The sequence below is a fragment of the Lolium perenne genome, chromosome 1, assembly GCF_019359855.2.
Source record: "Lolium perenne isolate Kyuss_39 chromosome 1, Kyuss_2.0, whole genome shotgun sequence".
NCBI lineage: Eukaryota > Viridiplantae > Streptophyta > Magnoliopsida > Poales > Poaceae > Lolium > Lolium perenne.
The window spans coordinates 156,211,450-156,234,926 of NC_067244.2; the positions used below are offsets into that span (position 1 = coordinate 156,211,450).

The 23,477-nt window shown below is 42.1% G+C and overlaps 1 protein-coding gene across 1 annotated transcript in view; it reads right to left on the reverse strand.

Moving 5' to 3' along the window:
* Window positions 1–2,985: 2,985 nt before the first annotated feature.
* Window positions 2,986–23,477, reverse strand: part of LOC127308894 (flavin-containing monooxygenase FMO GS-OX-like 2) — a 60,688-nt gene continuing 40,196 nt past the window's right edge. The window contains exon 4 of the mRNA XM_071819270.1: window positions 2,986–3,279. Coding sequence (XP_071675371.1) covers window positions 3,001–3,279 — 279 coding nt within the window. The 3' untranslated portion in view covers window positions 2,986–3,000. The remainder of the gene's footprint in view (window positions 3,280–23,477) is intronic.

Consider the following 23,477-nt stretch of genomic DNA (forward strand, 5'->3'; position numbering starts at 1 on the left):
TTTGCTACAAACGAACCGTTTTTTGCTACTTTGGTACATTATGGTAGCAAAAGTGGGACTGAGGTATACTGTGACACGTGTCATGATCTGGACGGTCCAATCGAGCTAATCCAACGGCTGTCCACCCGGGGGATTAGAAATCTAATCCCCTGGGGGACGCTTAGCGTGAAAACGCTGTCTATCCCCCGGGGGAACAGCGCAGAAATCGTCCGGATGGAGCGACCGACCCGTGTCCTTCCAAAATCGAGCGATAGAGTGGGTCCCACCACGATCTTATCTTACTCTCGTCTCTTCCATCGATAGGAACGGAGGCTACACCAGGCAGCGCCGCCGCCCACGCCCCATGGATGCGCCTCCGCTCCCGGCGCCGCCCACCTCGCGCCCGGCGGCCATCCGCCGCGGCCATCCGCCGCGGCCATCCGCCGCGGCCATCCCCGGCCCTCCTCCTCTCCCGCGCCGCCCCGGAGCTCCATCCATGGCGGCCTCCCTCCCCTCCTCTCCTCCCGCGCCAGCAGCGCCGCCGCCGCCCCGATTCCCTCCGCCGCCCACGGCTCTCCGCCTACCAGCAGAGCGCCGCTCGACAGCGACCTCATGCCCGTCTTCCAAGCCACCGGCATCGCGGCCTCATCGACGTCCTCCGGGCCGCCGCCATGGAGGTGCTCCAAGCTGCGCGCCGCCGGTGTTGGCCGCGGCCCCACGCAGCGCCGCCGAACCTCCTCCATAGCGCGCCACTACTCCTCCTCCACTGCATCCCGAAAGACGGCGTTGTCCTGCGCCTCCATCTGCATCCCGGCGACGGTGTTTTTTGCCCCTGTAGTGATGGTGTTTTGCTACAATAGCTAGAAACTTTGCTACAATATTCGTTCTTTTCTTGCTACTATAGTATACATTTTTTGCTATCAAGTTTGCGGCGAGATTTTCCGGCGTGCTCACCAGAGATGTCAGTTTTGCTACAATAATAGACCTTTTTTATATGGTTTGCTACAATAGAAAAATAAATTTGCTACAATATTTGTGGTTTCTTGCTACCATAGCATATATATTTTGCTACTAATTCTCCGACGAGGTTTCCGGCGATATCTCCGACGAGGTTTCCGGCGACGTCTCCGACGACATCTCCGGTGATGTCTCGAACTTTGCTACAATACCCGATTTTTTTTGCTACAATAATACAACATTTTTGCTACATCGTCTCCGGCGAGGTCTCCGGCGAGTCTCCGACGAGATCTGTGTGTATTTTGGGTGAACCGTGTTTTGCTACAATTGTGTTGATTTTGCTACAAACGAACCGTTTTTTGCTACTTTGGTACATTATGGTAGCAAAAGTGGGACTGAGGTATACTGTGACACGTGTCATGATCTGGACGGTCCAATCGAGCTAATCCAACGGCTGTCCACCCGGGGGATTAGAAATCTAATCCCCTGGGGGACGCTTAGCGTGACCCATCCTAAATCACCTTCATGTGTAAGGAAGACCCTGTGACCCAAGATGGAAGCCATATTGGAAGGAGGGGCTGCCAGCCGGCTTTGCATCATCCGGCCTAGCTGCTACCACAAGATGAGGAAATACTGCCAGCCCGAGATCAACCTGTGTCCTCGCCTAGGCGAGATAGGAAGACCCCTCCACTCCCATAGGCATGATACATGAAGCCACGCCTTCAGCACGACGACAACCAGTGTACTCCGGCAAGATCGCGCTGCAATCGCAGACTTCATCCATAAGCTAGGCTGAACCTGTCACCGCTATACCACCATCCCGTTTCAATGGTTTGCTGGGGTCATCCTTCAGCGGCAGCCACAAGTAAGGGCATGTACAACGTATAAAAAACTAATTTGAGGTGCTTAATAAGAAAGTGCGCCCAAGCACCTACTAAATTTCTTCTTCAACGCTAGCCAGTCTACTTCAATGCTTCAGGCTATGGTTGACTCATGCAGTTAGAAAAGACAGAAGAGCAGTTATTTCCTTAATCACCGATGAGGCATCGAAGCCAAATCAATTACCCCTTCCCCTCCTTAAGCACCTGGCGGTTATGACATGGTAAAAAAAAACTGGTTTTCCTCTTTAGCACCTACAAAAAATTCTTACAAAATTTTCTTACGGATAGCATCAAGCAGTTCACAAAATCAGAACATGGCCCATGATTCAAGGGAAGAATCAAAATCCAGCCAACAAATTCATTCCACGTCAGCCCGTAGAAGTTTTTGTAAGCCGTATGTCTAGGATTATCGGCGGTTGTGACATGGCAAAAAAAGACCCTGGTTTTTCTCTTTAGCACCTAACCTAAGAACATGTGTTGTACATGGCCTAAAGGAATGGGATGACCTGGGCGGTGTGCGACAGAAGCACAAGTGTTATCTCTAGATTAACCCAGCGAGAGTGCTTCTAGTAGGAGTATAACTTTTGGTTCCAAAAGTTAAGGCGGGTAAATAAAATTCATATTGCTACTTTGCTAGTAGTATGTTTTAGGAAAACATAATTCCTAAATGACGAGACGATTACATCGGGACTAGCTTTTTTTAGAGTTAAAGCACAACTAGTTAGCAATAAGCATGGGCACATTTGATCTTTATAATGCAGTGTCCCCACGCCACCTGTCCCGATATCCCCCGTCCAAGACCAGATGCACTCGACAACTCTCTCGTACATCGCCTGTCTCTGCGCCTCCATCCACGGCTCGCCGACCTGCACCGCCAACCAGTTCATGTGCTCCACCTGCCGCCGGCGAACCCAAGCACAATCACCAGCATACATGATTATGATTCACCAAAATGTTTCAGAAGCCGATCGAGTCGCTACTAACCCATTCAGGCATGAGGACGTGCGCGTGGCGCCGGGGCTTCCCACTCTCCTCCATCTGTCGATAATGCTCTTGCACGACGACTAGCATGCCCTCCTCGCTCGGCAGTGCCGCTCTCCCTGACAGAGTGCGCGCCACCCACTTGGACTCGAGCTCGAAAGACTGGAAGATGATGGTTTGCTCGTAGGAGTACCAGACTGCGTCAGCTTAATTGGCTGCCTTCGCGCTCTATGAGGCTCTGAACTTTGTGATGGCGTGGCAAGTTCGGAGCCGTACCTTGGAAGGCAGTCCGACGAAGGAGAGATTGGTCGCGTATTTTAGGGGGAAGACGTGCTTGTACAGAGGCCCGACACTGTTGTCCTTGTCGAAGGTCCAAGAACGGGAAGTGGTAGTGGTACCCTGTGCAGTAGAGGATCTTGTGTGTTGTCACCGCTGCACCTTCAACGAAACGCACTTGGCCATCATCTTGGATGCACTCCACCTGATCATCAAATCAGCTACAGATCAATATGAATGGGAAGAAGAGAATCCACCTGACCTGATCAACAAGTTAACATAGGCGTATATCGACTTGAAAAGATAGAGATTGGTTAAGGAGCAGGAAAGTTCAGAATTCTGAACCTCGGCGTGCGTCCAACAAATTTTCCATACTTGGAAATTACTACATTATTGGACTAAAAAACCATCTTAAGACCATCTCGACATAAAAGCGATCCATTGACGAGATTCTTATTGATGGAGGAAACATGCTGCATATTCTTCAGATGGATGGTCTTCCCGAAAGTGAACTTCAGATTTACCGTACCAACACCATGAGAAGCACATGAGTCTGATAAGAAGAAAACATGTGAACATCACAATATAAATGTGTATTGACACTTGTATCAATGAACCAATCAGGAGAGTTACAAACTCAAAGGACAAAAGGAAAAATACCGTACTATACGTCCTTCATCTTAGTATCACCATCAATAACAATATTTGTGGTCTTGCCACTGTTCCCACGCTTGTTAAAGTGAATCGGGCAGTTAGGAGCCCAATGATTGAGCTCACCAAAGACGTGGCGAGCCTCTTTCTTCCTATCAGTCTTCTTCTTGAAGTTGGTTGAGTGTGAGACCTTGTTCTTGCTATCAAACTTTTCTTTGCCTTTAAATTTGTTCTTGTTCTTGAACTTGTGGGAATGGAATTTTTTCTTCTGTAAAACATTAGCACTAGAATCTCCCTCAAATCCTTGAGCATGTGTGTCATTTGCTCTCACCTTTTCTTCCACATGAAGAGACCCAATGATATTCGAAACGTAAAACTCTTGTATCTTACGTTTAGAGAACTAGCAAAGTTCCTCCATGAATAAGGATGCTTGGCAATAATGCCACCGGCCACAAACTTGTCCAGTAAGGTACACTTAAACTGCTCAAATTCTTTGGCAAGTGATTGTATCTCATGAGCTTGCACAACAACGGAACGCTCACTAGTCATCTTGTAGTCATAGTATTTTCTCCAAGAAATACAACTCAGTACCAGCATCTGAGACCACAAATTTAGCCTCAAGTCCATCCCTCCACTCTCATAGGCATCAAGACATGCCTTCAAACCAACAACAACGCCAACATATACCGTAGCCCCAGACCATAAGCCACGCTGAAACTGCCGTTCCGCCATGTCGAGTCGGGGTTTTGCCCGCCTCATCCTTCGGCGGCAGCCACAAAAGGGAATAGCGATGACCGGAGACGTGTCTGGTGCCACAGAAGCATGTGAGTGGATATTGATATGTCTAGTTAAATATCAACACCCGGGTTTTTAAGTCCAGATGCCTATTATGCCGTACCTCGCAATCCCAGGAATATTGTTTTTGCGAGACATAATAGTTAAGTAGCATAGAGTCATCATTCATTACAATACCAACATAGTCATTACACGAATAGGATCACATGATCCAGTCTCATTACAACACTTGATCTATTGATCATTATACAAATACGTAGCGGAAGCGAAGTAGTAGTGGACTATCTATTCCACAGGCAACGCTTGACGTTAGAAGCTCCTAGTTGTGGTAGACGTCCTGCTGGTCGTCATCCTCGTACTGCTGTTCGGCTTCATATTCTGGCCATTTGAATAGCCAGGGACAAAGCCGTGAGTACTTTCAAGTACTCGCAAACTAATACTAATGTAAGTACTAACATTGTTATGGAGAGTGTTCTAAGCTCTAAGGTTATTTGCATAAAGCTAATTTTAGTTTAGAAACATTTTTGTAAACAACTCCTCATGTGCTAACTAACTCAAGTGGGAACATTAGTGTCATTCCCACAACTCTTGTTGTGATTAAAATTCAAAGTCACCTTTCAAGTTCAAAACTTCATAAGTCAAAAAGAGATCAGAATCTGATGATGGAAACAGTATGGCCTTTCCAACTGTCCATGACCGCGGACGCGACTATTCGAATAGGTTTAAACTCTGCAGAGGTTGCACACTTGTGCCACAACATTTGATTACATCCGTCAGGGATAAACCCCGAATAATCGTAACTCAGTACGCGGATCATCAACCGTTAACCTTTCACTTACACATCCTAGTATAGGCACCTCTCCCCATGAGCTTGGCCTCCCGGTGATAGCCAACTGTTATCCCGGGAACTGCACAGGGCTTGGTCGTACACTTCACCTCAATTCACGTCATTTCACTTTCAACGGAGGCAACCTCGGCATAACCTCTATGACGCTTGTTTAGAGGGAACCCATACTAAAACACATAAATTTCCAGTTAAGCCTTACCCATAATCAGGTATTGTGGGGGTACTCAAGAATTGGAACGGTATCGCATCCAACTCAATCATCAGTTTTTAGCCATTTCACCAAGTCAAATTCATGTCATATTCACCTTCAAAATCTTTCAATGGAAATGACTCATCATTTCAAGGTTTTCACCATCATCATTTCACAAACACAATGTTCCCATCTAGAGTAGTCAATTTTAATTTAGCACTAGCATCTAGGTATGAGGGGTGCTAAGTACTTTGCTTTGCTTCTAGGCTAACTTTGATAATCTTGTACTAATTTAATACTAACCAAGTGAATCATAAATCAAAAAGTACTTTGATAAAACAAAGGGAAGTAAAGCTTGTAAAGTAAAACTTGGAAATAGGATTATAAACATAAAGTAAATGGGGTAATGTCTTGCTCATGGTGAGCTTTGCACTTTGCAAGAGTATTATCTTGCCTTGGTTGGGGAATTGGTCAAAGTGGTCTTCTTCTCCTTGGAAGTAGACCTCCTCCTCCTCTTGATACTCCTCGGTACTAGCGTCTAAAATACGAATACGGGGTATACAATCATCATACCAAATTTATGTACTAAACTAAGCACACATGAATCACACAAATTAAGCTATCATCACACACTACTATTAAGTTGGTGGATTTGTTTTCTTATTTAAGAAAAATAATTTCCTCTCATACTAACTTAGGTGTTACTTTTAATTACTTAGAGAAATAATTTCCTCTCATTATCTTATTAAGATTTAATTTCTTTCATGAATAATATATGACCTAGGTTGACTGATACGCGTACAACACGCGTCCGTTGGGAACCCCAAGAGGAAGGTGTGATGCGTACAGCGGCAAGTTTTCCCTCAGTAAGAAACCAAGGTTTATCGAACCAGTAGGAGCCAAGAAGCACGTTGAAGGTTGATGGCGGCCGAGTGTAGTGCGGCGCAACACCAGGGATTCCGGCGCCAACGTGGAACCTGCACAACACAACCAAATTACTTTGCCCCAACGTGACAGTGAGGTTGTCAATCTCACCGGTTTGCTGTAACAAAGGATTAGATGTATAGTGTGGATGATGATGTTTGCAGAGAACAGTAGAACGAGTATTGCAGTAGATTGTATTCGATGTAAAAGAATGGACCGGGGTCCACAGTTCACTAGTGGTGTCTCTCCCATAAGATAAATAGCATGTTGGGTGAACAAATTACAGTTGGGCAATTGACAAATAAAGAGGGCATGACCATGCACATACATGTTATGATGAGTAGTGTGAAATTCAATTGGGCATTACGACAAAGCACATAGACCGCTATTCAGCATGCATCTATGCCTAAAAAGTCCACCTTCAGGTTATCATCCGAACCACCTCCAGTATTAAGTTGCAAACAACAGACAATTGCATTAAGTATGGTGCGTAATGTAATCAACAAATACATCCTTAGACATAGCATTGATGTTTTCCCTAGTGGCAACAGCACATCCACAACCTTAGGGGTTGCTGTCACTCCCCTAGATTTAATGGAGACATGAACCCACTATCGAGCATAAATACTCCCTCTTGGAGTTACAAGTATCAACTTGGCCAGAGCCTCTACTAGAAACGGAGAGCATGCAAGATCATAAACAACACATAGATAGATTGATAATCAACATAGCATAGTATTCCATATTCATCGGATCCCAACAAACGCAACATGTAGCATTACAAATAGATGATCTTGATCATGTTAGGCAGCTCACAAGATCCGACAATCATAGCACAATTAGGAGAAGACGACCATCTAGCTACTGCTATGGACCCATAGTCTAGGGGTGAACTACTCACACATCACTCCGGAGGCGACCATGGCGGTGAAGAATCCTCCGGGAGATGATTCCCCTCTCTGGCAGGGTGCCGGAGGCGATCTCCTGAATCCCCCGAGATGGGATTGGCGGCGGCGGCATCTCTGGAAGGTTTTCCATATCGTGGCTCTCGGTACTGGGGTATTCGTGACGAAGAATTTAAGTAGGCGGAAGGGCGGAGTCGGAGGGCTGACGGGGGCCCCACACGCTAGGGCCGCGCGGGCCCCTCCTGGGCCGCGCCGCCCTAGTGTGGCGGCGCCTCGTCGCCCCACTTCGGTTCCCTTTCGGTGTTCTGGAAGCTTCGTGGAAAAATAGGCCCCTGGGCGTTGATTTCGTCCAATTCCGAGAATATTTCCTTACTAGGATTTCTGAAACCAAAAACAGCAGAAAACAGCAACTGGCTCTTCGGCATCCCGTTAGTAGGTTAGTGCCAGAAAATGCATAAATATGACATAAAGTATGTATAAAACATGTGTGTATCATCATAAAAGTAGCATGAAACATAAGAAATTATCGATACGTTGGAGATGTATCAGCATCCCCAAGCTTAGTTCCTACTCGTCCTGAGTAGGTAAACGATAACAAAGATAATTTCTGAAATGACATGCCATCATAATCTTGATCAATACTATTGTAAGCACATGTAATGAATGCAGCGATTCGAAGCAATGTAAATGCAATGAGTAAACAATTGAATCATATAGCAAAGACTTTTCATGAATAGTACTTTCAAGACAAGCATCAATAAGTCTTGCATAAGAGTTAACTCATAAAGCAATAAATTCATAGTAAAGGCACTGAAGCAACACAAAGGAAGATTAAGTTTTAGCGGTTGCTTTCAACTTGTAACATGTATATCTCATGGATATTGTCAACATAAAGTAATATAATAAGTGCAATATGCAAGTATGTAGGAATCAATGCACAGTTAACACAAGTGTTTGCTTCTTGAGATAGAAGGAAATGGGTAAACTGACTCAACATAAAAGTAGAAGAAAGGCCCTTCGCGGAGGGAAGCATTGATTGCTATATTTGTGCTAGAGCTTTGATTTTGAAAACAAGAAACAATTTTGTCAACGGTAGTAATAAAGCATATGTATCATGTAAATTATATCCTCTAAGTTGCAAGCCTCATGCATAGTATACCAATAGTGTCCGCACCTTGTCCTAATTAGATCGGATTACCTGGATTATCATCGCAATACATATGTTTTAACCAAGTATCACAAAGGGGTACCTCTATGCCGCCTGTACAAAGGTCTAAGGACAAAGCTCGCATTGGATTTCTCACTTTTGATTATTCTCAACTTAGACATCCATACTTGGACAACATAGACAACAGATAATGGACTCCTCTTTAATGCATAAGCATTTAGCAAAAATTAATATTCTCATAAGAGATTGAGGATAGTTGTCCAAAACTGAAACTTCCACCATGGATCATGGCTTTAGTTAGCGGCCCAATGTTCTTCTCTAACAATATGCATACTCAAACCATTCAACTCATGGTAAATCGCCCTTACTTCAGACAAGACGAACATGCATAGCAACTCACATGATATTCAACAAAGTGTAGTTGATGGCGTCCCCAGGAACATGGTTATCGCTCAACAAGCAACTTATAAGAGATAAGATACATAAGTACATATTCAATACCACAATAGTTTTTAGGCTATTTGTCCCATGAGCTATATATTGCAAAGATAAAGAATGGAAATTTTAAAGGTAGCACTCAAGCAATTTACTTTGGAATGGCGGAGAAATACCATGTAGTAGGTAGGTATGGTGGACACAAGTGGCATAGTGTTTGGCTCAAGAATTTTGGATGCATGAGAAGTATTCCCTCTCGATACAAGGTTTAGGCTAGCAAGGTTGTTTAAAGCAAACACAAGTATGAACCGGTACAGCAAAACTCACATAAAAGACATATTGTAAGCATTATAAGACTCTACACCGTCTTCCTTGTTGTTCAACCCTTACTAGAAAATATCTAGACCTTAGAGAGACCAATCATGCAAACCAAATTTTAACAAGCTCTATGTATTTCTTCACTAATAGGTGCAAAGTATATGATGCAAGAGCTTAAACATGAGCACAACAATTGCCAAGTATCACATTATTCAAGATATTATACCAATTACCACATGTAGCATCTCTCTTTTCCAACCATATAATAATTTAACGAAGCAGTTCAACCTTCGCCATGAATATTATGAGTAAAGCCTAAGGACATATTTGTCCATATGCAACATACAGACGCTCCCACACAATGAATGCTAGGATCCAACTTTATTCAAACAAAACAAAAATAAAAACATACAGACGCTCCAAGTAAAGCACATAAGATGTGATGGAATAAAAATATAGTTTCACTAGAGGAACCTGGTAATATTGTCGATGAAGAAGGGGATGCATTGGGCATCCCCAAGCTTAGACGCTTGAGTCTTCTTGAAATATGAAGGGATGAACCACTGGGGCATCCCCAAGCTTAGAGCTTTCACTCTCCTTGATCATATTGTATCATCCTCCTCTCTTGATCCTTGAAAACTTCCTCCACACCAAACTCAAAACAACTCATTAGAGGGTTAGTGCATAATCAAAATTCACATGTTCAGAGGTGACATAATCATTCTTAACACTTCTGGACATTTCCCAAAGCTACTGAAAGTAAATGGAATAGAGAAATCCATCAAGCATAGCAAAACAGGCAATACGAAATAAAAGGCAGAATCTGTCAAAACAGAACAGTCTGTAAAGACGAATTTTATAGGTGCACCAGACTTGCTCAGATGAAAATGCTCAAATTGAATGAAACTTGCGTACATATCTGAGGATCACTCACGTAAATTGGCCGAATTTTCTGAGTTACCTACAGAAACTATTGCTCAAATTCGTGACAGCATGAAATCTGTTTCTACGCAGCAATCCAAATCTAGTATGAACCTTACTATCAAAGACTTTACTTGGCACAACAATGCAACAAAATTAAGATAAGGAGAGGGTGCTACAGTAGTAACAACTTCCAAGACTCAAATATAAAACAAAAGTGCAGAAGTAAAATCATGGGTTGTCTCCCATAAGCGCTTTTCTTTAACGCCTTTCAGCTAGGCGCAGAAAGTGTGTATCAAGTATTATCAAGAGACGAAGCATCAACATCATAGTTTGTTCTAATGATAGAATCAAAAGGTAACTTCATTCTCTTTCTAGGGAAGTGTTCCATACCTTTCTTGTGAGGAAATTGATATTTAATATTACCTTCCTTCATGTCAATAATAGCACCAACAGTTCGAAGAAAAGGTCTTCCCAATATAATGGGACAAGATGCATTGCATTCAATATCCAAGACAACAAAATCAACGGGGACAAGGTTATTGTTAACCATAATGCGAACATTATCAACTCTCCCTAAAGGTTTCTTTGTAGAGTTATCAGCAAGATTAACATCCAAATAACAATTTTTCAATGGTGGCAAGTCAAGCATATTATGGATTTTCCTAGGCATAACGGAAATACTTGCACCAAGATCACATAAAGCATTACAATCAAAGTCATTGACCTTCATCTTAACGATGGGCTCCCAACCATCCTCTAACTTCCTAGGAATAGAAGCTTCGCGTTCTAATTTCTCTTCTCTAGCTTTTATGAGAGCATTTGTAATATGTTTTGTAAAGGCCAAATTTATAGCACTAGCATTAGGACTCTTAGCAAGTTTTTGTAGGAACTTTATAACTTCAGAGATGTGACAATCATCAAAATCCAAACCATTATAATCTAAAGCAATGGGATCATTGTCCCCAATGTTGGAAAAAAAGCAGCAGTTTTATCACAGGCAGTTTCAGCAGTTTTAGCAGTTTCCGGCAGTTTTGCAGGCTTTGCATTAGAAGTAGAAACATTGCCAACACCAATTATTTTACCATTGATAGTAGGAGGTGCAGCAACATGTGGAGCATTAGCATTACTAGTGCTGGTAATAGTCCAAACTTTAGCTATATTGTCTTCTTTCGCATTTTCTTCTTTTTCCCACCTAGCACGCAATTCGGCCATCAATCTTATATTCTCATTAATTCTAACTTGGATGGCGTTTGCTGTAGAAAATGACTTAATATCTTTATTTTCATTAGGCATAACTTTCGATTTCAAAAGATCAACATCAGCAGCAAGACTATCGACTTTAGAAGCAAGTATATCAATTTTCCCAAGCTTTTCTTCAACAGATTTGTTAAAACCAGTTTTTGTACTAATAAATTCTTTAAGCATGGCTTCAACTCCAGGGGGTGTATTTGTTGGAGATATGCCCAAGAGGCAATAATAAATTAGTTATTGTTATATCTTGGTGTTCATGATAAATATTTACATCCCATGCTATAATTGTATTAACCGAAACATTGATACATGTGTGTTATGTAAACAACAAGGAGTCCCTAGTAAGCCTCTTGTATAACTAGCTTGTTGATTAACAGATGATCATGGTTTCGTGATCATGAACATTGGATGTTGTTAATAACATGGTTATGTCATTGGGTGAATGATATAATGGACATACACCCAAATAAGCGTAGCATGTGATCAAGTCATTAAGTTCAACTTGCTATAAGCTTTCGATACATAGTTACCTAGTCCTTCGACCATGAGATCATGTAAATCACTTACACCGGAAGGGTACTTTGATTACATCAAACGCCATTGCGTAAATGGGTGGTTATAAAGATGGGATTAAGTATTCGGAAAGTATGAGTTGAGGCATATGGATCAATAGTGGGATTTGTCCATCCTGATGATGGATAGATATACTCTGGGCCCTCTCGGTGGAATGTCGTCTGATTAGCTTGCAAGCATATGATTGGATCATAAGAGATGACATACCACCGTACGAGTAAAGAGTACTTGTCGGTAATGAGGTTGAACAAGGTATGGAGATACCGATGATCGAACCTCGGACAAGTAAAATATCGCGTGACAAAGGGAATCGGCATCGTATGTAAATGGTTCAATCGATCACTAAGTCATCATTGAATATGTGGGAGCCATTATGGATCTCCAGATCCTGCTATTGGTTATTGGCTCGGAGAGGAGTCTCGACCATGTCTGCATAGTTCGCGAACCGTAGGGTGACGCGCTTAAGGTTCGATGTCGCATAAGTAGATTCGGAATATGAGATGGAGACCGAAGTTTGTTCGGAGTCTCGGATGGGATCCGGGGCATCACGAGGAGGTCCGGAATGGTCCGGAGAATAAGATTCATATATGGGAAGTCATTTTCAGGGTTACCGGAAAAGTTCAGGATTTTTCGGTATTGTACCGGAGGTTCTAGAAGGTTCCGGAGGGTACCATAGTGGGGCCCACCTATCCCGGACGACCAACATGGACCGGAGGGGTCGCATAGGCCCACATGGGCCATGCACACCAGCCCCCCAAGGCCCATGTGGCTGTACCAAGTGGATAAGATCAAATCCCATGAAAATAGGGACTTAACTTGGGGGGAAGTTCCCCCCCTTGTTTTGGCCGACCCAAAGGCTTGGAGGAGGGGCCAAGGCAGCCCCCCCACGCCTATATAAGAGGGAGGGGAGGGCTGGGGTGCAGCACATCATCCCCCCAAGCCCTAGCCGCCCCTCTCTCCCTCCTCCTTCTTCCTGCGCAGGCTTGGCGAAGCCCTGCAGGAATTTCTCCTCCACCTCCACCACCACGCCGTCGTGCTGCTGGGATTCCGAGGGGATCTACCACACCTCCGCTGCCCGCTGGAACGGGGAGATGATGGGCTTCATCGACACCGTAAGCGCGACCGAGTACGGAAGTGCTGCCGGATTGCAGCACCGGGGACGATCGTCTACACCAACAACGAGATCTAATCTCGTAGGCTTTGGAAATCTTCGAGGGTTAGTCTCATATCAATCTCGTTGCTTCGATCTTGTAGATTAGATCTTGGGTGTTCCATAGATTAGATCTTGGATTTATTCGTCTTGCGGTAGGAAATTTTTTGTTTTCTATGCTACGAACCCCTTCAGTGGTATCAGAGCCATGTCTATGCATAGATCTGTTGCATGAGTAGAACACAATGGTTTTGTGGGCGTTGATGCTTTTGTTGCTTTAGTTTGTGTATTTTGCATCTTGCGGGATGGTGGGATGAAGCGGCCCGGGCTAACTTTACATGACCGCGTCTCATGAGACTTGCTCCACGCTTGACATGCAACTTGTATTGCATAAGTGGCTTTGCGGGTGTCTGTCTCTCCCACCATAGTGAAGATCCAATTTACTCTTTCTATTGACAACACTAGTATCACCGTTGTGGTTCGTGTTCGTAGGTAGATTGGATCTTACTCGAAAACCCTAAACCACGTAAAATATGCAAACCAATTAGAGGCGTCTAACTTGTTTTTGCAGGGTTTGGTGATGTGATATGGCCATGATGTGATGATGATTATATTTGATGTATGAGATGTTCATTATTCTATTATGGCAACCGGCAGGAGCCTAATGGTTGTCTTTAAATTTGTTAAGACCTGCGTGTCTATTCATCATGTAATAGCTTTATTTCAAGTAGTTGTTATAGTAGCTATAAGTGATGGACAACCATGAAGCGGCGCCATGGACCTTGGTGCAATGCTGGTGATGATGGAGATCATGTTCGTGTGCTTTGGAGATGGAGATCAAAAGCACAAGAAGAAAGGTCATATCATATCACATATTATGAATTGCATGTGATGTTAATCCTTTATGCATCTTATCTTGCTTAGATCGCGACGGTAGCATTATAAGATGATCCCTCACATTAATATCAAGATAATAAAGTGTTCTCCCCTCGTATGCACCGTTGCTACAGTTCGTCGTTTTGAAGCATCTCGTGATGATCGGATGTGATAGACTCTACGTTCACATACAACGGGTGTAAGCCATGTTTGCACATGCGGAATACTTGGGTTTGCTTGGCGATCCTAGCATGTACAGACATGGCCTCGGGACACAGGAAACCGAAAGGTTGAACACGAGTCATATGGATGATATGATCAACATGTTGATGTTCACCATCGAAGCTACATCATCTCACGTGATGATCGGTTTTGGTGTAGTGGATTTGGATCGTGTACCACTTAACAACCATGAGGGATGTTGTGTTAAGTGGGAGTTGATACGTCTCCGACGTATCGATAATTTCTTATGTTCCATGCCACATTATTGATGATATCTACATGTTTTATGCATACTTTATGTCATATTTATGCGTTTTCCGGAACTAACCTATTGACGAGATGCCGAAGGGCCAGTTGCTGTTTTTTGGTTTCAGAAATCCTACTAAGGAAATATTCTCGGAATCGGACGAAATCAACGCCCAGCATCTTAGAATCCCCGGAAGCATCCAGAACACCCGAGAGAGGCCAGAGGGGGGCCACAGGCCCACCACACATGACCCTGGTGCGGCCTGGGGGTGGCCCGCGCCCCCCTAGCGTGTCGTCGCCTCGTTGACCTTCTGACGCCGCCTCTTTGCCTATAAGAAGCCCCTCGACCTAAAACCTCGAGACGAAAAAGCCACGGTACGAGAAACCATCCAGAGCCGCCGCCATCGCGAAGCCAAGATCTGGGGGACAGGACTCTCTGTTCCGGCACGCCGCCGGGACGGGGAAGTGCCCCCGGAAGGCTTCTCCATCGACACCGCTGCCATCTCCACCGCCATCTTCATCACCGCTGCTGTCTCCCATGAGGAGGGAGTAGTTCTCCATCGAGGCTCGGGGCTGTACCGGTAGCTATGTGGTTAATCTCTCTCCTATGTACTTCAATACAATGATCTCATGAGCTGCCTTACATGATTGAGATTCATATGAGCTTTGTATCACTATTCATCTATGTGCTACTCTAGTGATGTTATTAAAGTACTCTATTCCTCCTGCATGGTGTAAAGGTGGCAGTGTGTGCATCATGTAGTACTTGGCGTAGTTTATGATTGTGATCTCTTGTAGATTATGAAGTTAACTATTACTATGATGGTATTGATGTGATCTATTTGGTTATGTTGATCTATCTTGCACTCTAAGGTTATTTAAATATGAACATTGAATATTGTGGAGCTTGTTAACTCCGGCATTGAGGGTTCGTGTAATCCTACACAATTAGTGGTGTTCATCATCCAACAAGAGGGTGTAGAGTCTAGCATCTATCTATTTATTCTGTTATGTGATCAATGTTGAGAGTGTCCACTAGTGAAAGTATGATCCCTATGCCTTGTTCCTAAATACTGCTATCGCTGCTTGTTTATCGTTTCTACCGCATCCGTACTGTCCGCAATATTACCACCATCCACCACACGCCAGTCCTGGCAAGCAAAGCACTTTTCTCAAGGGCCATATTACTATCAAGCCATACTTATTCATACCACCTGTATTTCCCTCTCTCTTCGCCGAACTAGTGCACCTATTAGGTGTGTTGGGGACACAAGAGACTTCTTGCTTTGTGGTTGCAGGGTTGCATGAGAGGGATATCTTTGACCTCTTCCTCCCTGAGATCGATAAACCTTGGGTGATCCACTGAAGGGAAACTTGCTGCTGTTCTACAAACCTCTGCTCTTGGAGGCCCAACACTGTCTACAAGAATAGAAGCTCCCGTAGACATCAAGCACTTTTCTGGCGCCGTTGCCGGGGAGGAAAGGTAAAAGGCACTCATACTCCGGTTCCAGGTAACAGTACTTTTCTGGCGCCATTGTGTGTGTGCTCGAAGCTATTTCCTTTAGATCCTGCAATTGCATCTTTTTGTTTCTTGTTTACACTAGTAAGGCATAATGGACAACAATGAGCTTCTTATTCTATTTCCTGATTTAAGACATGGATGGTTTGATCCGAAAATTAAAAAACCCATGGAACATATTAGTATGAACACTTTGAACACTATTGTTGCTAATGATATGGAAAATTCTAAGCTTGGGGAAGCTGGTTTTGATGAGCATGATATTTTTAGTCCCCCAAGCATTGAGGAAAAAATTTACTTTGATGATACTTTGCCTCCTATATATGATGATTATAATGATAGTAGTCTTTTAGTACTGCCTGTTATGGAGGATAAATTTGATTATGATTACAATATGCCTCGTATATTTGATGATGAGAATAATAATGATAGCTACTTTGTTGAATTTGCTCCCACTACAACTAATAAAATTGATTATGCTTATGTGGAGAGTAATAATTTTATGCATGAGACTCATGATAAGAATGTTTCATTTGATAGTTATATTGTTGAGTTTGCTCATGATGCTACTGAAAGTTATTATGAGAGAGGAAAATATGGTTGTAGAAATTTTCATGTTACTAAAATGCCTCTCTATGCGCTGAAATTTTTGAAACTACACTTGTTCTATCTTCCTATGCTTGTTACTTTCCTCTTCATGAACTTGTTTATTTACAAGATCCCTATGCATAGGAAGCATGTTAGACTTAAATGTGTTTTGAATTTGCTTCTTGATGCTCTCTTTTGTTTCAACTACTATTTCTTGTGAGTGCATCATTAAAACTGCTGAGCCCATCTTAATGGCTATAAAGAAAGAACTTCTTGGGAGATAACCCATGTGTTTATTTTGCTACAGTAATTTTGTTTTTTATTTGTGTCTTGGAAGTTTTTACTACTGTAGCAACCTCTCCTTATCTTAATTTTGTTGCATTGTTGTGCCAAGTAAAGTCTTTGATAGTAAGGTTCATACTAGATTTGGATTACTGCGCAGAAACAGATTTCTTGCTGTCACGAATCTGGGCCTAATTCTCTGTAGGTAACTCAGAAAATTATGCCAATTTACGTGAGTGATCCTCAGATATGTACGCAACTTTCATTCAATTTGAGCATTTTCATTTGAGCAAGTCTGGTGCCTCAATAAAATTCGTCTTTACGGACTGTTCTGTTTTGACAGATTCTGCCTTTTATTTCGCATTGCTTCTTTTGCTATGTGGGATGGATTTCTTTGTTCCATTGACTTCCAGTAGCTTTGAGCAATGTCCAGAAGTTTTAAGAATGATTGTGTCACCTCTGAACACGTGAGTTTTTGATTATGCACTAACCCTCTAATGAGTTTGTTTCGAGTTTGGTGTGAAGGAAGTTTTCAAGGGTCAAGAGAGGAGGATGATACGATATGATCAAGAAGAGTGAAAGCTCTAAGCTTGGGGATGCCCCGGTGGTTCACCCCTGCATATATCAAGAAGACTCAAGCGTCTAAGCTTGGGGATGCCCAAGGCATCCCCTTCTTCATCGACAACATTATCAGGTTCCTCCCATGAAACTATATTTTTATTCCATCACATCTTATGTGCTTTGCTTGGAGCGTCGGTTTGTTTTTGTTTTTGTTTTGTTTGAATAAAATGGATCCTAGCATTCATTGTGTGGGATAGAGACACGCTCCGCTGTTGCATATGGACAAATATGTCCTTAGGCTTTACTCATAATATTCATGGCGAAGTTTCTTCTTCGTTAAATTGTTATATGGTTGGAATTGGAAAATGATACATGTAGTAATTTGCTATAATGTCTTGGATAATGTGATACTTGGCAATTGTTGTGCTCATGTTTAAGCTCTTGCATCATATACTTTGCACCTATTAATGAAGAAATACATAGAGCATGCTAAAATTTGGTTTCCATAATTGGTCTCTCTAAGGTCTAGATAATGTCTAGTATTGAGTTTGAACAACAAGGAAGACGGTGTAGAGTCTTATAATGTTTACAATATGTCTTTTATGTGAGTTTTGCTGCACCGCTTCATCCTTGTGTTTGTTTCAAATAACCTTGCTAGCCTAAACCTTGTATCGAGAGGGAATACTTCTCATGCATCCAAATCCTTGAGCCAACACTATGCCATTTGTGTCCACCATACCTACCTACTACATGGTATTTCTCCGCCATTCCAAAGTAAATTGCTTGAGTGCTACCTTTAAAATTTCTATCCTCTACCTCTACAATACATAGCTCATGGGACAAATAGCCTAAAAACTATTGTGGTATCGAATATGTACTTATGCACTTTATCTCTTATTAAGTTGCTTGTTGTGCGATAACCATGTTCCTGGGGATGCCATCAACTACTCTTTGTTGAATATCATGTGAGTTGCTATGCATGTTCGTCTTGTCTGAAGTAAGGGAGATTTACCACCAAAATGGTTAGAGCATTGCATAATGTTAGAGAAGAACATTGGGCCGCTAACTAAAGCCATGATCCATGGTGGAAGTTTCAGTTTTGGACAAATCCTCAATCTCATATGAGAAAATTAATTGTTGCTACATGCTTATGCATATAAGAGGAGTCCATTATCTGTTGTCTATGTTGTCCCGGTATGGATGTCTAAGTTGAGAATAATCAATAGCGAGAAATCCGATGCGAGCTTTCTCCTTAGACCTTTGTACAGGCGGCATAGAGGTACTCCTTTGTGACACTTGGTTAAAACATATGCATTGCGATGATAATCCAGGTAATCCGAGCTAATTAGGACAAGGTGCGGGCACTATTAGTATACTATGCATGAGGCTTGCAACTTGTAAGATATAATTTACATAACACATATGCTTTATTACTACCGTTGACAAAATTGTTTCTTGTTTTCAAAATCAAAGCTCTAGCACAAATATAGCAATCGATGCTTTCCTCTTTGAAGGACCATTCTTTTACTTTTATGTTGAGTCAGTTCACCTATTTCTCTCCATCTCAAGAAGCAAACACTTGTGTGAACTGTGCATTGATTCTTACATACTTGCATATTGCACTTGTTATATTGCTTTGCATTGACAACTATCCATGAGATATACATGTTACAAGTTGAAAGCAACCGCTGAAACTTAATCTTCCATTGTGTTGCTTCAATGCCTTTACTTTGAATTATTGCTTTATGAGTTAACTCTTATGCAAGACTTATTGATGCTTGTCTTGAAAGTACTATTCATGAAAAGTCTTTGCTATATGATTCAGTTGTTTACTCATGTCATTACCATTGTTTTGATTGTTGCATTCATTACATATGCTTACAATAGTATGATCAAGTTTATGATGGCATGTCACTCCAGAAATTATCTTTGTTATCGTTTACCTGCTCGGGACGAGCAGAAACTAAGCTTGGGGATGCTGATACGTCTCCGACGTATCGATAATTTCTTATGTTCCATGCCACATTATTGATGATATCTACATGTTTTATGCATACTTTATGTCATATTTATGCGTTTTCCGGAACTAACCTATTGACGAGATGCCGAAGGGCCAGTTGCTGTTTTCTGCTGTTTTTGGTTTCAGAAATCCTAGTAAGGAAATATTCTCGGAATCGGACGAAATCAACGCCCAGCATCTTAGAATCCCCGGAAGCATCCAGAACACCCGAGAGAGGCCAGAGGAGGGCCACAGGCCCACCACACATGACCCTGGCGCGGCCTGGGGGTGGCCCGCGCCCCCTAGCGTGTCGTCGCCTCGTTGACCTTCTGACGCCGCCTCTTCGCCTATAAGAAGCCCCTCGACCTAAAACCTCGAGACGAAAAAGCCACGGTACGAGAAACCATCCAGAGCCGCCGCCATCGCGAAGCCAAGATCTGGGGGACAGGACTCTCTGTTCCGGCACGCCGCCGGGACGGGGAAGTGCCCCCGGAAGGCTTCTCCATCGACACCGCTGCCATCTCCACCGCCATCTTCATCACCGCTGCTGTCTCCCATGAGGAGGGAGTAGTTCTCCATCGAGGCTCGGGGCTGTACCGGTAGCTATGTGGTTAATCTCTCTCCTATGTACTTCAATACAATGATCTCATGAGCTGCCTTACATGATTGAGATTCATATGAGCTTTGTATCACTATTTATCTATGTGCTACTCTAGTGATGTTATTAAAGTACTCTATTCCTCCTGCATGGTGTAAAGGTGGCAGTGTGTGCATCATGTAGTACTTGGCGTAGTTTATGATTGTGATCTCTTGTAGATTATGAAGTTAACTATTACTATCATGGTATTGATGTGATCTATTTGGTTATGTTGATCTATCTTGCACTCTAAGGTTATTTAAATATGAACATTGAATATTGTGGAGCTTATTAACTCCGGCATTGAGGGTTCGTGTAATCCTACACAATTAGTGGTGTTCATCATCCAACAAGAGGGTGTAGAGTCTAGCATCTATCTATTTATTCTGTTATGTGATCAATGTTGAGAGTGTCCACTAGTGAAAGTATGATCCCTATGCCTTGTTCCTAAATACTGCTATCGCTGCTTGTTTACTGTTCTACTACATCTGTACTGTCCGCAATATTACCACCATCCACCACACGCCAGTCCTGGCCAGCAAAGCACTTTTCTAGCGCTGTTACTACTACTCATACTTATTCATACCACCTGTATTTCACTATCTCTTCACCGAACTAGTGCACCCATTAGGTGTGTTGGGGACACAAGAGACTTCTTGCTTTGTGGTTGTAGGGTTGCATGAGAGGGATATCTTTGACCTCTTCCTCCCTGAGATCGATAAACCTTGGGTGATCCACTTAAGGGAAACTTGCTGCTGTTCTACAAACCTCTGCTCTTGGAGGCCCAACACTGTCTACAAGAATAAAAGCTCTCATAGACATCAGGAGTTCATTAGTAATTAGATTAAAACATGAACTAATTATCATGAACATAGTCTGAATAGTATTTTGAATTAAATTTGTAGAATTGGCATCCGTTATCTACCATGCGCTAGTCTTGTAATTGAGATAGAAATATTGTTAAGTCTGACAAGTAACTTTACGGACTGGTACCGTATTGTTAAAGAATCAAGATATGATTAAGTCCTAATGCAAACTTTTAGTAAACCTCACATTGATGATTCAAAGAGCAATGGTTTTAATTAGTACCAAATCATCTTGTCCCCATGAAACTTGAAGTTAAAATCCGTTTGAAAAGTAAGGAGCTGGAAATTTTGTTTTCAGAAATAAGCAAGGTATGAGATATATGTGATATCTAAGACCTTATTGCAAGATGATAGAATATAATCTAGTGAGACTACATAAACTCATAAGTTTTATGGGAATGTACGAAGGTTGACGATGCTAGGCGTCCCGATCCTCCAACTAGTTGGGCACTAATGATATTCGTATATCCATGAAATGATCATCCTTAGTATGCACCGTTGCTAAGACTCGTCGTTTCGAAGCATCACGTGATGATCGGGTGTTATAGATTCTACGTGTGCATACAACGGGTGCAAGCCAGATTTGCACATGCGAATACTGAGGTTAAACTTCACGAGCCTAGCATGTACAGACATGGTCTCGGAAAGTCGTCATGATTTGATGGTTAAAATTGTGAGTGAAATTGTTCATCACATTAAAAGTTACTAATAGTGAAATCTGGAACACTTGTCATGTGATGATCAACTTCAAGGTAAGATCCTCAAGGTTATTGGTGTTTGACCAACAAACCTAGAAGTTATTGAAGGTGAGGTGTTTTCTGAGAATGAGGAAAGCTAAAAGAGAAACTACAAAAGATATTTTGGCAGAAAGAAAGAAAAGACTAGAAAGTCTAGCTCAGGTGTATGTAGATGATATACATGTTATGGATGTACTCCTTGTTTGGTCACATAATGAAATTCTTGGGTATTTTTACCAGATTGGTTGGTATGAGATGTCATACAATACAACGCAATACAAGAATATGATGGCCTAAGTGACTGATAAGGAATATGGTAATAATGCACGCCTGGAACATAATAAAGTGTTATTATGTTTGTCATTGGCATTCTACCTAGCCCTTAGAATTTATAATAAAGAACTTAATAAATTTTTATTTTGCTCTGGCCGAATGAAAACAATGAGTTGTTCAAATTATGACATTGCTCCATGTACGATGGATAAGTTATTATAAATCTTAATGGTGAAACACACATACATAACACTGACGCTAAAATGCCATAAGGCAAATGATTTGAATCCACTTATTTGTGGAACCGCCGTTTAGGTCATGTTAGAGAGGAACGCATGAAGGAACTCCATGCAAATGGATTTTTGGAGTCATATGATTTTTGAATCATTTCGTGCTTGCAAATCTCTTCTAAAAGGAAATGACTTAAATATCGTTCATAGGCCAAGAGTTGAACGGGCAACTAACTTAGTGGAAACATACATGGTGATGTATATGGTTCACTGGGCATAGTTGTGTGCGGGAGATTCTTCTACTTCATGAAAACTTCCAACAATGAATTGAGTATATATATGTGGTTATATTCGATAAGGAAGAAGTTTGAAACATTTGAATGGATTCAAATAAATTTCAGCATGAAGTGGAAATCATCGTAATAGAAAAGTCAAATATCTATGATTGGATCATGGCGGAAATATTTGAATTACGGGTTTTGGCGAACATCTAAGAGAGTTATGAAATCATTTTACAACCTCACGTTTCTTGGAGTATCATAGTGATGATGGAGTATCCGAGAGACGTATCCAAACCTGTTGGGTTAATGATGAGATAATATAAAATGACGCCATTATATTTTTTATGGATTATGCTTTAGAGACTACCGCTTTTACACTGAATAGAGCATCATCATGATCCGTTGAAATGACACCATACGAGTTATGGCATGGGTATGAACCCTAATAGTCCTTTCTTAAATTTTGGTATGCATAGCATAAATAAATAAGTTTACAACCAAAATCGGATGAATGTCTTTGTTGGTTATCCCAAGAAAATGGATTGGGAATTCTTCTCATTATGAAGTAAAAGACAAAAGTGTTTGTTAATATTACTTGCTTATTTCCAAGAAATTGTTTTCTAGCGAAGTATTTGAGTGGGAGGACAATAGAACTTGATAAGGTTTACGAACCTGAGCATAATGATCAGAGTAGCGCAGCATCGGAAATGGTTCTGGAAGCGGCTACGACAATCATGGCTCCCATGTCTACAAAGTGTTATAGTCATGGAGATCAAGTACTTATTGAACCTTGTAGGGATGGTTTACTTTGTGATCAAATAAATGATTTGTGGACAAAGGATTGATTTTTGAACAATAATAAACCAACTACATACAAAGAAGTTATGATGGGCCCTGACTCCGTTAAAATGGCCATGCGCCATGAAATCCAAGATAGATGAATGCTTTTTGAAAG